The following is a 15,282-nucleotide window of genomic DNA, read 5'->3' as shown; positions in this document are numbered from 1 at the left end:
TTTATTTCTACTTTGCACATTCTTCCACTGCAAATCTACCATTCCAGTGTTTTACTTGCTATATTGTATTTACTTTGCCACCATGGCCTTTTTTTTGGCCTTTACCTCCCTTATCTCACCTCATTTGCTCACATTGTATATAGACTTATTTTTCTACTGTATTATTGACTATATGTTTGTTTTACTCCATGTGTAACTCTGTGTTGTTGTATGTGTCGAACTGCTTTGCTTTATCTTGTCCAGGTCGCAGTTGTAAACGAGAACTTGTTCTCAACTAGCCTACCTGGTTAAATAAAGGTGTTCTCAACTAGCCTACCTGGTTAAATAAAGGTGTTCTCAACTAGCCTACCTGGTTAAATAAAGGTGTTCTCAACTAGCCTACCTGGTTAAATAAAGGTGTTCTCAACTAGCCTACCTGGTTAAATAAAGGTGTTCTCAACTAGCCTACCTGGTTAAATAAAGGTGTTCTCAACTAGCCTACCTGGTTAAATAAAGGTGTTCTCAACTAGCCTACCTGGTTAAATAAAGGTGTTCTCAACTAGCCTACCTGGTTAAATAAAGGTTAAATAAAAAATAAAATAAAATAAAGGGATCTGCTGTACCTCTGTTATGTCTGAAAGAGTCAGCTAGAAAACAAGTTATCATCCAATAGGCTTTAATTCCATGTCAAATATCCTTGCTCACCTGGAAATTCAGTAAGAATAATTTATTTTTTACAACTTTTGGTGCTAACTAGAATGACATAAGAAAGTCAAGACGACGATCTCACTAGGTCAGGATATTAAACCTCCTCCATGTATACCTCACTAGGTCAGGATATTAAACCTCCTCCATGTATATCTCACTAGGTCAGGGTATTAAACCTCCTCCATGTATATCTCACTAGGTCAGGATATTAAACCTCCATGTATATCTCACTAGGTCAGGATATTAAATTCGCCATGTATATCTCACTAGGTCAGGATATTAAACCTCCTCCATGTATATCTCACTAGGTCAGGGTATTAAAACTCCATCATGTATATCTCACTAGGTCAGGATATTAAACCTCCACGTATATCTCACTAGGTCAGTATATTAAACCTCCATGTATATCTCACTAGGTCAGGATATTAAACCTCCTCCATGTATATCTCACTAGGTCAGGATATTAAACCTCCATGTATATCTCACTAGGTCAGGATATTAAACCTCCATGTATATCTCACTAGGTCAGGATATAAAACCTCCATGTATATCTCACTAGGTCAGGATATTAAACCTCCTCCATGTATATCTCACTAGGTCAGGATATTAAACCTCCTCCATGTATATCTCACTAGGTCAGGATATTAAACCTCCTCCATGTATATCTCACTAGGTCAGGATAATAAACCTCCGTGTATATCTCACTAGGTCAGGATATTAAAACTCCATGTATATCTCACTAGGTCAGGATATTAAACCTCCATGTATATCTCACTAGGTCAGGATATTAAACCTCCATGTATATCTCACAGGTCAGGATATTAAATTCTCCATGTATATCTCACTAGGTCAGGATATTAAACCTCCTCCATGTATACCTCACTAGGTCAGGATATTAAACCTCCATGTATATCTCACTAGGTCAGGATATTAAACCTCCTCCATGTATATCTCACTAGGTCAGGATATTAAACCTCCATGTATATCTCACTAGGTCAGGATATTAAACCTCCTCCATGTATATCTCACTAGGTCAGGATATTAAACCTCCATGTATATCTCACTAGGTCAGGATATTAAACCTCCTCCATGTATATCTCACTAGGTCAGGATATTAAACCTCCTCCATGTATATCTCACTAGGTCAGGATATTAAATCTCCATGTATATCTCACTAGGTCAGGGTATTAAACCTCCATGTATATCTTACTAGGCCAGGATATTAAATCTCCTCCATGTATATCTCACTAGGTCAGGATATGAAACCTCCTCCATGTATATCTCACTAGGTCAGGATATTAAACCTCCATGTATATCTCACTAGGTCAGGATATTAAACCTCCATGTATATCTCACTAGGTCAGGATATTAAACCTCCTCCATGTATATCTCACTAGGTCAGGATAATAAACCTCCTCCATGTATATCTCACTAGGTCAGGATATTAAACCTACATGTATATCTCACTAGGTCAGGATATTAAAACTCCTCCATGTATATCTCACTAGGTCAGGATATTAAACCTCCATGTATATCTCACTAGGTCAGGATATTAAACCTCCTCCATGTATATCTCACTAGGTCAGGATATTAAACCTCCATGTATATCTCACTAGGTCAGGGTATTAAACCTCCATGTATATCTCACTAGGTCAGGATATTAAACCTCCATGTATATCTCACTAGGTCAGGGTATTAAACCTCCTCCATGTATATCTCACTAGGTCAGGATATTAAACCTCCTCCATGTATATCTCACTAGGTCAGGGTATTAAACCTCCATGTATATCTCATTAGGTCAGGGTATTAAACCTCCATGTATATCTCACTAGGTCAGGGTATTAAACCTCCTCCATGTATATCTCACTAGGTCAGGATATTAAACCTCCATGTATATCTCACTAGGTCAGGATATTAAACCTCCTCCATGTATATCTCACTAGGTCAGGATATTAAACCTCCTCCATGTATATCTCACTAGGTCAGGATATTAAACCTCCTCCATGTATATCTCACTAGGTCAGGATATTAAACCTCCTCCATGTATATCTCACTAGGTCAGGATATTAAACCTCCTCCATGTATATCTCACTAGGTCAGGATATTAAACCTCCATGTATATATCACTAGGTCAGGATATTAAATTCTCCATGTATATCTCACTAGGTCAGGATATTAAACCCCCTCCATGTATATCTCACTAGGTCAGGATATTAAACCTCCTCCATGTATATCTCACTAGGTCAGGGTATTAAACCTCCATGTATATCTCAATAGGTCAGGATATTAAGCTTCCGCCATGTATATATCACTAGGTCAGGATATTAAATTCTCCATGTATATCTCACTAGGTCAGGATATTAAACCTCCTCCATGTATATCTCACTAGGTCAGGGTATTAAACCTCCATGTATATCTCACTAGGTCAGGATATTAAACCTCCTCCATGTATATCTCACTAGGTCAGGATATTAAATCTCCATGTATATCTCACTAGGTCAGGATATTAAACCTCCTCCATGTATATCTCACTAGGTCAGGATATGTTTGCCTCCATATATCCACCAGTTCCATTATATCCATGACATCCATGATTTCCTTAAGAGCATGAGGGTGGTAGTTTGTAGTGTGATTTCCTTAAGAGCATAAGGGTGGTAGTTGGTGATTTTCTTAAGAGCATGAGGGTGGTGGTTGGTGATTTCCTTAAGAGCATGAGGGTGGTAGTTTGTAGTGTGATTTCCTTAAGAGCATGAGGGTGGTAGTTTGTAGTGTGATTTCCTTAAGAGCATGAGGGTGGTAGTTGGTGATTTCCTTAAGAGCATGAGGGTGGTAGTTGGTGATTTCCTTAAGAACATGAGGGTGGTAGTTGGTGATTTCCTTAAGAGCATGAGGGTGGTAGTTGGTGATTTCCTTAAGAGCATGAGGGTGGTAGTTGGTGATTTCCTTAAGAGCTTGAGGGTGGTAGTTTGTGATTTCCTTAAGAGCATAAGGGTGGTAGTTGGTGCTTTCCTTAAGAGCATGAGGGTGGTAGTTGGTGATTACCATTAATTTAAAAAGTACCATAGTCATGACTGTCCATTTGCTGTACCATGATATTTGCATTGCTAAGTAACCCTCCAATTGCTCTCCACTATTCCACCCGCTAAAGCCCATCCAAGAGTCGGGTTGCCATCCCAGTGACCGACAGACCGCCCCAGTCCCCTCCGGATCCCAAGGCCCCCCTCGGATCCCAGGGCCCCCCTAGAGACCAGGACCCATCCTTGGAAAAGAGCACACAGTGCTAGATGTCTATAATGTGAGAAGTTAGCATAGCAGACTAGATGTCTATAATGTGGGAAGTTAGCATAGCAGACTAGATGTCTACAATGTGGGAAGTTAGCATAGCAGACTAGATGTCTATAATGTGGGATGTTAGCATAGCAGACTAGATGTCTATAATGTGGGAAGCTAGCATAGCAGACTAGATGTCTATAATGTGGGAAGCTAGCATAGCAGACTAGATGTCTACAATGTGGGAAGTTAGCATAGCAGACTAGATGTCTATAATGTGGGATGTTAACATAGCAGACTAGATGTCTATAATATGGGAAGTTAGCATAGCAGACTAGATGTCTACAATGTGGGAAGTTAGCATAGCAGACTAGATGTCTATAATGTGGGATGTTAGCATAGCAGACTAGATGTCTATAATGTGGGAAGCTAGCATAGCAGACTAGATGTCTATAATGTGGGAAGCTAGCATAGCAGACTAGATGTCTACAATGTGGGAAGTTAGCATAGCAGACTAGATGTCTATAATGTGGGATGTTAGCATAGCAGACTAGATGTCTATAATATGGGAAGTTAGCATAGCAGACTAGATGTCTATAATATGGGAAGCTAGCATAGCAGACTAGATGTCTATAATGTGGGAAGTTAGCATAGCAGACTAGATGTCTATAATGTGTGAAGTTAGCAAAGCAGACTAGATGTCTATAATGTGTGAAGTTAGCATAGCAGACTAGATGTCTATAATGTGGGATGTTAGCATAGCAGACTAGATGTCTATAATGTGGGAAGTTAGCATAGCAGACTAGATGTCTATAATGTGGGAAGTTAGCATAGCAGACTAGATGTCTATAATGTGGGAAGTTAGCATAGCAGACTAGATGTCTATAATATGGGAAGCTAGCATAGCAGACTAGATGTCTATAATGTGGGAAGTTAGCATAGCAGACTAGATGTCTATAATGTGTGAAGCTAGCATAGCAGACTAGATGTCTATAATGTGTGAAGTTAGCATAGCAGACTAGATGTCTATAATGTGTGAAGTTATCATAGCAGACTAGATGTCTATAATATGGGATGTTACCATCCTTGGAAAAGAGCACACAGTGCCACCCACAGAACAGAAGCAGATCATTGGCTAAAAGTATTTCCAATGCTCTCAACTCAATTTGCTTTATACATAGCCATTAAAATATATATATTTAAATATCTCATGTGTTTTAATTTATATCATTAATAATTAATATGCGTAATAAAGTTGGCAATTGGTGCAAAGGATTGCTTCCTATAACCAGGAATTATATTACATTATTGTTTGCGATAGCTTGCTCCTATCTATTATTTTAGAAAACAATTATTGTGATTCCTACTATATTGTCCCTAACATCCTTACCCCCTTAGCCAGCCTGCCAACTTAGTGGAGTCTGCCATAAGCACAGTCAGTGTAGTCAGCTCAGCTATCCCCATTGAGACTGTGTCTGTGCCTTGATCTAGGTTGGGCAAAACTAAACATGTTGGTGTTCGCCTTAGCAATCTCATTGGACTAAAGACCTCCTCCATTCTTGTCATTATTGTAAAAAATTGTGATATCTCACGTCTCAAAATAGGGCTGTGAAGGTGAATGGAAAGGCACTGGAGCGACGAACCACCCTTGCTGTCTCTGCCTAGCCAGTTCCCCTCTCTCCACTGGGATTCTCTGCCTGGCCAGTTTCCCTCTCTCCACTGGGATTCTCTGCCTTTATTAACCCTATTACAGGGGCTGAGTCACTGGCTTACTCGTGCTCTTCCATGCCATTGCTAGGAGAGGTGCATCACTTGAGTGGGTTGAGTCACTGACGTGGTCTTCCTGTCTGGGTTGGTGCCCACCCTTGGGTTCGTGCCGTGGGAGAGACCTTCGTGGGCTATACTTGGCCTTCTCTCAGGGTAGTAAGTTGGTGGTTGAAGATATCCCTCTAGTGGTGTGTGGGCTGTGCTATTGGCAAAGTGGGTGGGGTTATGTCCTGCCTGTTTGGCCTGTCTGGGGGTATCATCGGATGCTGCAGTGTCACCTGACCCCTCCTGTCTCAGCCTCTAGTATTTATGCTGCAATAGTTTGTGTCGTGGGGTTAGGGTCAGTCTGTTATATATGGAGTATTTCTCCTGTCTTATCCGGTGTCCTGTGTGAATTTAAGTATGCGACCTCTAATTCTCTCTCTTTCTCTCTCTTTCTCTGTCTTTCTCTTCCGTCGGAGGACCTGAGCCCTCGGACCGTAACTCAGGACTATCTGGCCTGATGACTCCTTGCTGTTCCCAGTACACCTGGCTGTGCTGCTGCTCCAGTTTCAACTGTTCTGCCTGCTATGGAACCCTGACCTGTTCAACGGACATGCTACCTGTCCCGGACCTGCTGTTTTCGACTCTCTCTTACGCACCTGCTGTATCTAACTCTAAATGATCTGCTCTGAAAAGCCAACTGATATTTACTCCTGAGGTGCTGACCTGTTGCACATTCGACAACCACTGTGATTATTATTATTTGACCCTGCTGGTTAACCAATGAACATTTGAACATCTTGGTCATGTTCTGTTATAATCTCCACCCGGCACAGCCAGAAGAGGACTGCCCACCCCTCATAGCCTGGTTCCTCTCTAGGTTTCTTCCTAGGTTTTGGCCTTTCTAGGGAGTTTTTCCTAGCCACCGTGCTTCTACACCTGCATTGCTTGCTGTTTGGGGGTTTTAGGTTGGGTTTCTGTACAGCACTTTGAGATATCGGCTGATGTAAAAAGGGCTTTATAAATACATTTGGTTGATTGATTTGTCCTTTTGAAAATTGGTCAATAACGTTCCAATGTCATGAGAGAAAACAGAACAACAGAGGGTCATGTGATCTGTCATGAAAGCAGAGCATTCAGAGAGAAGCAACTTCTCTACCTGTTACCATATTCAGCCTATAGAGTACATTCCATTCTATACAACCTTTACACTCACAAATATCACTAACAGGAATTAGTTAGAGATGGTGAGGATAGAGATGGTGAGGATAGAGATGGTGAGGATAGAGATGGTGAAGATAGAGATGGTGAGGATAGAGATGGTGAGGATAGAGATGGTGAGGATAGAGATGGTGAGGATAGAGATGGTGAGGATAGAGATGGTGAGGATAGAGATGGTGAGGATAGAGATGGTGAGGATAGAGATGGTGAGGATAGAGATGGTGAGGATAGAGATGGTGAGGATAGAGATGGTGAGGATAGAGATGGTGAAGATAGAGATGGTGAGGATAGAGATGGTGAAGATAGAGATGGTGAGGATAGAGATGGTGAGGATAGAGATGGTGAAGATAGAGATGGTGAGGATAGAGATGGTGAGGATAGAGATGGTGAGGATAGAGATGGTGAGGATAGAGATGGTGAGGATAGAGATGGTGAGGATAGAGATGGTGAGGATAGAGATGGTGAGGATAGAGATGGTGAGGATAGAGATGGTGAGGATAGAGAGTTGATATATATATTGGTTCTATTACTGATTGAAACATTTTGAGCCAGATTCTAACTGGAATTTCCTTTTAAAGGTCATTATTAATATTAATATATTAATGATCTTCTTTCTTTGTCCCTCAGCTCATTCACAGCCATGTAAAAGCTACCTGTGCTGCTGACATTTAGTCCTAGATACGTGTTTTTTAATAGAACTGTGTCCAAATATAATTTAGATTTGTCTTCCTGATTTCCCGAACCTCTTTTGTAATGTTGTTATATTAGTTGTTGTTGTTTTTTAGGTTAACTGTCAGAGCCCAGGACTGACAGAACCTGTGCAGATGATCTAGATGCTTCTGTAACCCCTCCTTAGTGGGAGACAGCAGCACCAGGTCATCTGCTTACAGCAGACACTCGATTTCAGTGTTGTGTAGGGTGAGACCAGGTGCTGCAGTTCCTTCTGATGTCTTTGATAATGCACATGTTAAATAGTGTTGGACTTATTGAGCAGCTCTGTTTCCCTCCCCGTCCCTGAGAGAAGTCTGTTTGCTTATTGTCAATTTTAACCGCAGATTTGATTTTAGTGTACATTAATTTAATAGCATGATATGATTTCCCTCTAATACCACGTTCTATTAGTTTATAATTTTAAAAAAAACTTCAGCTGGGCTGCTGTCCTGCTCTGTCCTCACCTTGGTTAGGAGCTCCTCTAAGGTGTGGATGTCTGGTTGCTCTTTGCTCACACTCTCCCTCAGCAGGACAACCTTCCCCTCCAGTCTGGTGAACTCACCCCTCATGGCAGCCATGGTGGTGAGAAGGGCCACCTTCCCCTCCAGTCTGGTGAACTCATCCCTCATGGCAGCCATGGTGGTGAGGAGGGCCTGAGCCTGCTCAGCACCGAGGGGGGTCGCTCTTCTCCTGGGGCGTGGCCTCCACTATGGTGGGAAGAGAGGTGCCGGATGTACCTCTTGAGGGGGAGTGGGGACATGATGCCTGTGTGCTACTGATGCTGCTGCTCTAATTCTGCTGCACCGTTGCCATAGAAATCGGTTTTTGGTATGTCTGCTGTTGATGCTAGCTAGGTCTAATTTAGCACAAAAACCAGCCCAAAAAAATAAAAAATCTTCACACAAAAAAAAAAACTGAAGATATTTTTAACGTTGGAGTCTGTGTTACGTTTTGGTTTACTCACTCAATTTGGATTTGTTATGTAGTTATATGTAGTTATATGTAGTTATATTAACTCCTCTTGCTAGGTTTGTTCTAGCTCAATGCTTCTGGCTAGCTAGTTAGCCTGCTAGCTAGGTTCTTGTTGTGTAGCTAGAGAGAATTAAAACTTCTTAATTAGAGGCACAAAGTTACTTTTTTTTCTCTATTATGATTGAATAGAGTTGTTGTTCATCATTTCTTGTCTTGAATTATTTTTAGATTTGAGTGTTAATCAAAAAATAATAATAATCAGGAGCTCACGTTGAGCAGCATGTCTGTAGCTCTCTCTTTCTCTCTCTCCCTTTCCTCCTCTCGCTCTCTCTCCCTACCTGTCTCCTTATCCTCCTCTCACCCACTCTCTCTCCCCTCACATTAGCACCGTTTTCCGGGGACAGTCTCCGTTTTTGGTGGCCTGGAGCTGTCCCCGAATTTTTAAATGTGCGTTAAAAACAGACCGCAAAGTGAAATATTTTACTTGGCAAGAAAGACCGGGCAGCAGAATCAATCGCGTTGTGCTTGTTTTGTCCAGCAGAGGGGACTGCTCGCTACAGCAGCTTCATTCACTCTTCTTCTTCTACTAACTACTTACCGCGATAGTTTTAGAGAAAACTGCTGTGCAAGTATCAAGTAAATCTATAACAAAATTATTCTAGAATTCATTTTGGATTGGATATGCTTAATATGAGTCTGGACGGAGAGTTTACAGTCGAACCAGACACCTAGGTATTTGTAGATGTCCACCTATTCTAAGTCAGAACCGTCCAGAGTAGTGATGCTGGACGGGCGAGCAAGTGCAGGCAGTGATCGGTTGAAAATCATGCATTTAGTTTTACTTGCATTTAAGAGCAGTTGGAGGCCACGGAAGGAGAGGCATTGAAGCTCTTCTGGAGGTTAGTTAACACAGTGTCCAAAGAGGGGCCAGAGGTATACAGAATGGTGTCGTCTGCGTAGAGGTGGATCAGAGAATCACCAGCAGCAGAGCAACATCATTGATGTATACAGAGAAGAGAGTCAGCCCGAGGTTGAACCCTGTGGCACCCCCATAGAGACTGCCAGACGTCTGGACAACAGGCCCTCCGATTTGACACACTGAACTCTGTCTGAGAAGTAGTTGGTAAACCAGGCGAGGCATTCATTTGAGAAACCAAGGATGTCGAGTCTGCCTATAAGAATGTGGTGATTGACAGAGTCGAAAGCCTTGGCCAGGTTGATGAATACGGCTGCACAGTAATGTCTCTTATCGATGGCGTTTATGATGTCGTTTAGAAGCGTGGCTGAGGTGCACCCATGACCAGCTCTGAAACCAGATTGCATAGCGGAGAAGGTACGGTGGGATTCGAAATGGTCGGTATTCTGTTTGTTTGTTAACCTCGCTTTCGAAGACCTTAGAAAGACAGGGTAGGATAGATATAGGTCTGTAGCATTTTGCGTCTAGAGTGTCGCCCCCTTTGAAGAGGGGGATGACCGCGGCAGCTTTCCAATCTTTGGGAATTTCAGACAATGCGAAAGAGAGGTTGAACAGGCTAGTAATAGAGGTTATAACAATTTCGGCAGATAGTTTTAGATAGAGAGGTTCCAGATTGTCTAGCCCGGCTGATTTGTAGGGGTCCAGATTTTGCAGCTCTTTCAGAACATCAGCTATCTGGATGTGGGAGAAGGAGAAATGGTGGGGGCTTTAGTGGATTGCTGTGGAGGGTGCCGGGCAGTTGGCCGGGGTAGTGGTAACCAGGTGGTAAGCATGGCCAGCCGTAGAGAAACGCTTATTGAAATTCTCAATTATAGTGGATTTATCGGTGGTGACAGTGTTTCCTAGCCTCAGAGCAGTGGGCAGCTGGGAGGACTCACAGAAGATCCAAAAGAATAAAGACATTACAAATGTCATATTATGTATAAATACAGTGTTGTAACGATGTGCAAATCGTTAAAGTACAAAAGAGAAAATAAATCTAAATAAATATGTTCTTCACTGGTTGCCCATTTCCTGTGGCAACAGGTCACACATCTTGCTGCTGTGATGGCACACTGTGGTATTTCACCCAGTAGATACGGGAGTTTATCAAAATCGGGTTTGTTTTTTCAAATTCTTTGTGGATCTGTGTAATCTGAGGGAGATATCTGTGTCTAATATGGTCAAACATTTGGCAGGAGGTTAGGAAGTGCAGCTCAGTTTCCACCTCATTTGTGGGCTGTGTGCACATAGCCTGTCTTCTCTTGTGAGCCATGTCTGCCTACGGCGGCCTTTCTCAATAGCAAGGCTATGCTCAATTAATCTGTACATAGTCAAAGCTTTCCTTAAGTTTGGGTTAGTCACAGTGGTCAGGTATTCTGCCACTGTGTACTCTCTGTTTAGGGCCAAATAGCATTCTAGTTGGCTCTGTTTTTTTGTTAATTATTTCCAATGTGTCAAGTAATTATCTTTTTGCTTTCTCATGATTTGGTTGGGTCTAATTGTGTTGCTATCCTGGGGCTCTGTGGGGTGTGTTTGTTTGTGAACAGAGCCCCAGAACCTGCTTAGGGGGACTCTTCTTCGGATTCATCTCTCTGTAGGTGATGGCTTGGTTATGGAAGGTTTGGGAATTGCTTCTTTTTAGGTAGTTGTAGAACTTAACTGCTCTTTTCTGGATTTTTGATAATTACCGGGTATCAGCCTAATTCTGCTCTGCATGCATTATTTGGTGTTTTACGCTGTCCACAGAGGATAGTTGTCTAGATGGAATTTGTATTTGACGTCCTGGCGACTGGACCTTTTTTGGAACACCATTATTTTGGTCTTACTGAGATGTACTGTCAGGGCCCAGGTCTGACAGAATCTGTGCAGAAGATCTAGGTGCTGCTGTAGACCCTCCTTGGTTGGTGACAGAAGCACCATATCATCAGCAAACAGTAGACATTTGACTTCAGATTCTATTAGGGCGAGGCCTCTCTCTCTCCCTCCCAACATATTGTTGTTGAAACTCCTCTAGATTCTGTATACCAGTGGGCCAGTCTTTGAATCTCCCTCTCCCTCTCTCTCTCTCTCTCTCTCTCTCTCTCTCTCTCTCTCTCTCGCTCTCTCTCACCTTGACATATAGCTGTTGGAACTCCTCTAGGTTCAGTATACCAGAGGGACAGTCTTTGAGGAAGCCTTTGTACCACTGCTTGAGCTCAGCCTCGTTGAACTCAGTACTCTTGGTGAGGTCATCCAGAACCTCTGGTGCCAGCTTACTGTTTCCTTTCCCCATCACAAAGTCTCCTCTCTGGAGAAATAAACAAGAGACACAAGGAATCACATGATGATGGAACAATAAACTGATAAACTGATAATTGTTGGGAATGCACACAATCAGTTGATTGATCAATAAATCAATCAATAAATTAAGCCAATGATTCAACCATCTCTGGAATACACACAAGCAATCAAGATACAATCAAATTACAAATCAATTATTCAATCAAATAGGAAATGCACACAATCATATAATCAGATTAAGTCAAAGGAATATAATGCATTTTGGGAGGCAGGCACTCGTACTGTGTAGAGCACCTACCCCCAGATAGGGCTCGTACTGTGTAGAGCACCTACCCCCAGATAGGGCTCGTACTGTGTAGAGCACCTGTCTCCAGTCTCGAACCGTGGCGTGACCTTGGACAATACCCTGTCATCTTCTGCAAAAATCAAAGCAGTGAGCCTCTCCTGCAGGGTCATACTCTACAACATCCGTAGAGTCTGACCCTACCTCACACAGGAAGCGGCACAGATCCTAATCCAGGCTGTTTTCTTGCTGTTGGCTCCCCGCTTTGTGCAACCAAACCACTGAATCTAATCCAGAACACTGCTAAAATATATTTAGATTTTCTAACTTCTTGTGACTCTCAAACCCGGATCCGGGAGCGTAATCATAGCCTCAAACGAATTAGCATAACGTAGCGGACATAAATCTTCCTACAAAATCTTCCTATTCATGAAAATCACAAATGAAATATATTGAGACACAGCTTAGCCTTTTGTTAATCACACTGTCATCTCAGATGTTCAAAATATGCTTTACAGCCAACGCTACACAAGCATTTGTGTAAGTTTATCATGGCATAATGCTATGCTAGGTTCTGCTGGCAGCAGGCAACATTTTCACGAAAATAAGAAAAGCAATCAAATTTACCTTTGAAGAACTTCCGATGTTTTCACTCAGGAGACTCCCAGTTAGATAGCAAATGTTCCTTTTTTCCAAAAAAGATTATTTTTGTAGGCGAAATAGCTCCCGTTTGTTCGTCACGTTTGGCTGAGAAATCGACCGGAAAATGCGGTCACTACAATGCCAAACTTTTTTCCAAATTAGCTCCATAATATCGACAGAAACATGGCAAACGTTGTTTAGAATCAATCCTCAAGGTGTTTTTTCACATATCTATTCGATAATATATCCATCGGGACAATTGGTTTCTCATAAGAAGCGATTGGAAAAATGGCTACCTCAGTACTTTACGTAAGATTTTCTGCGGGAGACATCATGTGACCACTTGCTCAATGTGGTCCCTTATGGCTATTCTTCAACATAAATGCGTAAAAAGACGTCGCAATGCTGTAGACACCTTGGGGAATACGTAGAAAGCGTAGAGAGCTCATTCGTTGCCCACTCACAGCCATATAAGGAGTCATTGGCAAGCGGTTTCAAAAAATGCGGCACTTCCTGGTTGGATTTTTATCTGGGTTTCGCCTGTAACATCAGTTCTGTTGCACTCACAGACAATATCTTTGCAGTTTTGGAAACGTCAGAACGAGTGTTTTCTATCCGACGCTGTCAATTATATGCATGGTCAAGCATCTTGTCGTGAGAAAATATCCCGTTTAAAATGGGAATGTTTTTTATCCAAAAATTAAAATACTGCCCCAAGTTGCATTAAACACTTTTTTGGTTACTACATGATTCCATATGTGTTATTTCATAGTTTTGATATCTTATTATTATACAATGTAGAAATTGTAAAAATAAAGAAAAACTCTTGAATTAGTAGGTGTGGCCAAACTTTTGACTGGTTTTGCATAGATATATGTATATATATATATATAGAGAGAGAGAGAGAGAGAGAAAGAAAGAGATATATATATACTGTATATATATATAGAGAGAGGGAGATAAGGAAAGAGAGAGAGAGAGAGAGAGAGAGAGAGAGAGAGAGAGAGAGAGAGAGATACTATCATGACCTGTCATTCTCTCTCCATTTAACATGCTTTTCACATAGCATCCCTCACATAGAATCTCTCTCTTTCTGCTTCTCGCTACCTGCCTGGTTTTCTACCTTCCCAAGTTTTCCCCAAGTTCCTCCGGACTCTCCACTGGCTTCCAGTCGAAGGCCGCATTCACTTTAAGACTTTGCCAACTCAGCAGCAAGAGAAACTGCCCCTCCCTTCCGTCAGGCTCAAACCACCCAAACCCGAGTACTCCGTTCTGCCACCTCTGGTCTCATCTCTGGTTTCCCACCCCCCTATGGGAAGCCCAGCTGATGAGTCTCTCTGATAAGTCTCTCTGATGAGTCTCTCTCTGATGAGTCTCTCTCTCTCACTCTCTGATGAGTCTCGCTGATGAGTCTCTCTCTGATGAGTCTCTCTGATGAGTCTCTCTCTCTCTCTGATGAGTCTCTCTCTGATGAGTGTCTCTCTGATGTGTCTTATTCTGATGAGTCTCTCTGATGAGTCTCTCTCTGATGAGTCTCTCTCTCTCTCACTCTCTGATGAGTCTCTCTGATGAGTCTCTCTGATGAGTCTTTCTCTGATGAGTCTCTCTCTGATGAGTCTCTCTCTGATGAGTCTCTCTCTGATGAGACTCTCTCTGATGAGTCTCTCTCTCTCTCACTCTCTGATGAGTCTCTCTGATGAGTCTCTCTCTCTCACTCTCTGATGAGTCTCTCTGATGATTCTCTCTCTCTCTCACTCTCTGATGAGTCTTTCTGATGAGTCTGTCTCAGATGAGTCTCTCTCTGATGAGTCTCTCTCTGATGAGTCTCGCTGATGTGTCTCTCTCTGATGAGTCTCTCTCTCTGATGAGTCTCTCTCTGATGAGTCTCTCTCTGATGAGTCTCTCTGATGAGTCTCTCTGATGAGTCTCTCTCTGATGAGTCTCTCTCTCTGATGAGTCTCTCTGATGAGTCTCTCTCTCTCTCTCTGATGAGTCTCTCTCTGATGAGTCTCTCTCTGATGAGTCTCTCTCTGATGAGTCTCTCTCTTTCTCTCTCTCTGATGAGTCTCTCTCTGATGAGTCTCTGATGAGTCACTCTCTGATGATTCTCTCTCTGATGAGTCTCTCTCTGATGAGTCTCTCTCTGATGAGTCTCTCTGATGAGAGAGACAGAAATGGAGAGAGTGAGAGACAGAGTGAGGCTAACAGTGAGGTAGACAAGTTGAAAAATGTCTAAGTTGAAAAATGGAGCGAGGGACTGATCCTAGTAACCTAGTGGTTAGAGCATTGGGCCAGTACCTGAAAGGCTGCTGGATTGAATCAAGGTAAAACATCTGTTCTTCTGCCCCTGAACAAGGCAATTAACCCACTCTTCCCCGGTAGGTCATTCTAAACAATCATTTATTCTTAACTGACTTGCTCTGTATTGATTCGGCTGAACCTGTAAATCATTTCTATCTGGTGTATGGGACAATAAACCACATGTTGTTTTGAGAGAGAGGCACACAAA

At 42.2% G+C, this 15,282-nt stretch overlaps 1 protein-coding gene across 1 annotated transcript in view; it reads right to left on the bottom strand.

Annotated features, from left to right (window-relative positions):
• hpcal4 (hippocalcin like 4) overlaps nucleotides 1-15,282 on the bottom strand; it is a 44,439-nt gene that overhangs the window by 4,278 nt on the left and 24,879 nt on the right. The window contains exon 2 of the mRNA XM_031794945.1: nucleotides 11,679-11,855. Within this exon, the coding sequence (XP_031650805.1) occupies nucleotides 11,679-11,840 (162 nt within the window). The 5' untranslated portion in view covers nucleotides 11,841-11,855. The remainder of the gene's footprint in view (nucleotides 1-11,678; nucleotides 11,856-15,282) is intronic.

This window comes from Oncorhynchus kisutch, linkage group LG17 (assembly GCF_002021735.2).
Source record: "Oncorhynchus kisutch isolate 150728-3 linkage group LG17, Okis_V2, whole genome shotgun sequence".
Taxonomy (NCBI): Eukaryota; Metazoa; Chordata; class Actinopteri; order Salmoniformes; family Salmonidae; genus Oncorhynchus; species Oncorhynchus kisutch.
This window is presented reverse-complemented; position numbering and strand designations above follow the sequence as displayed.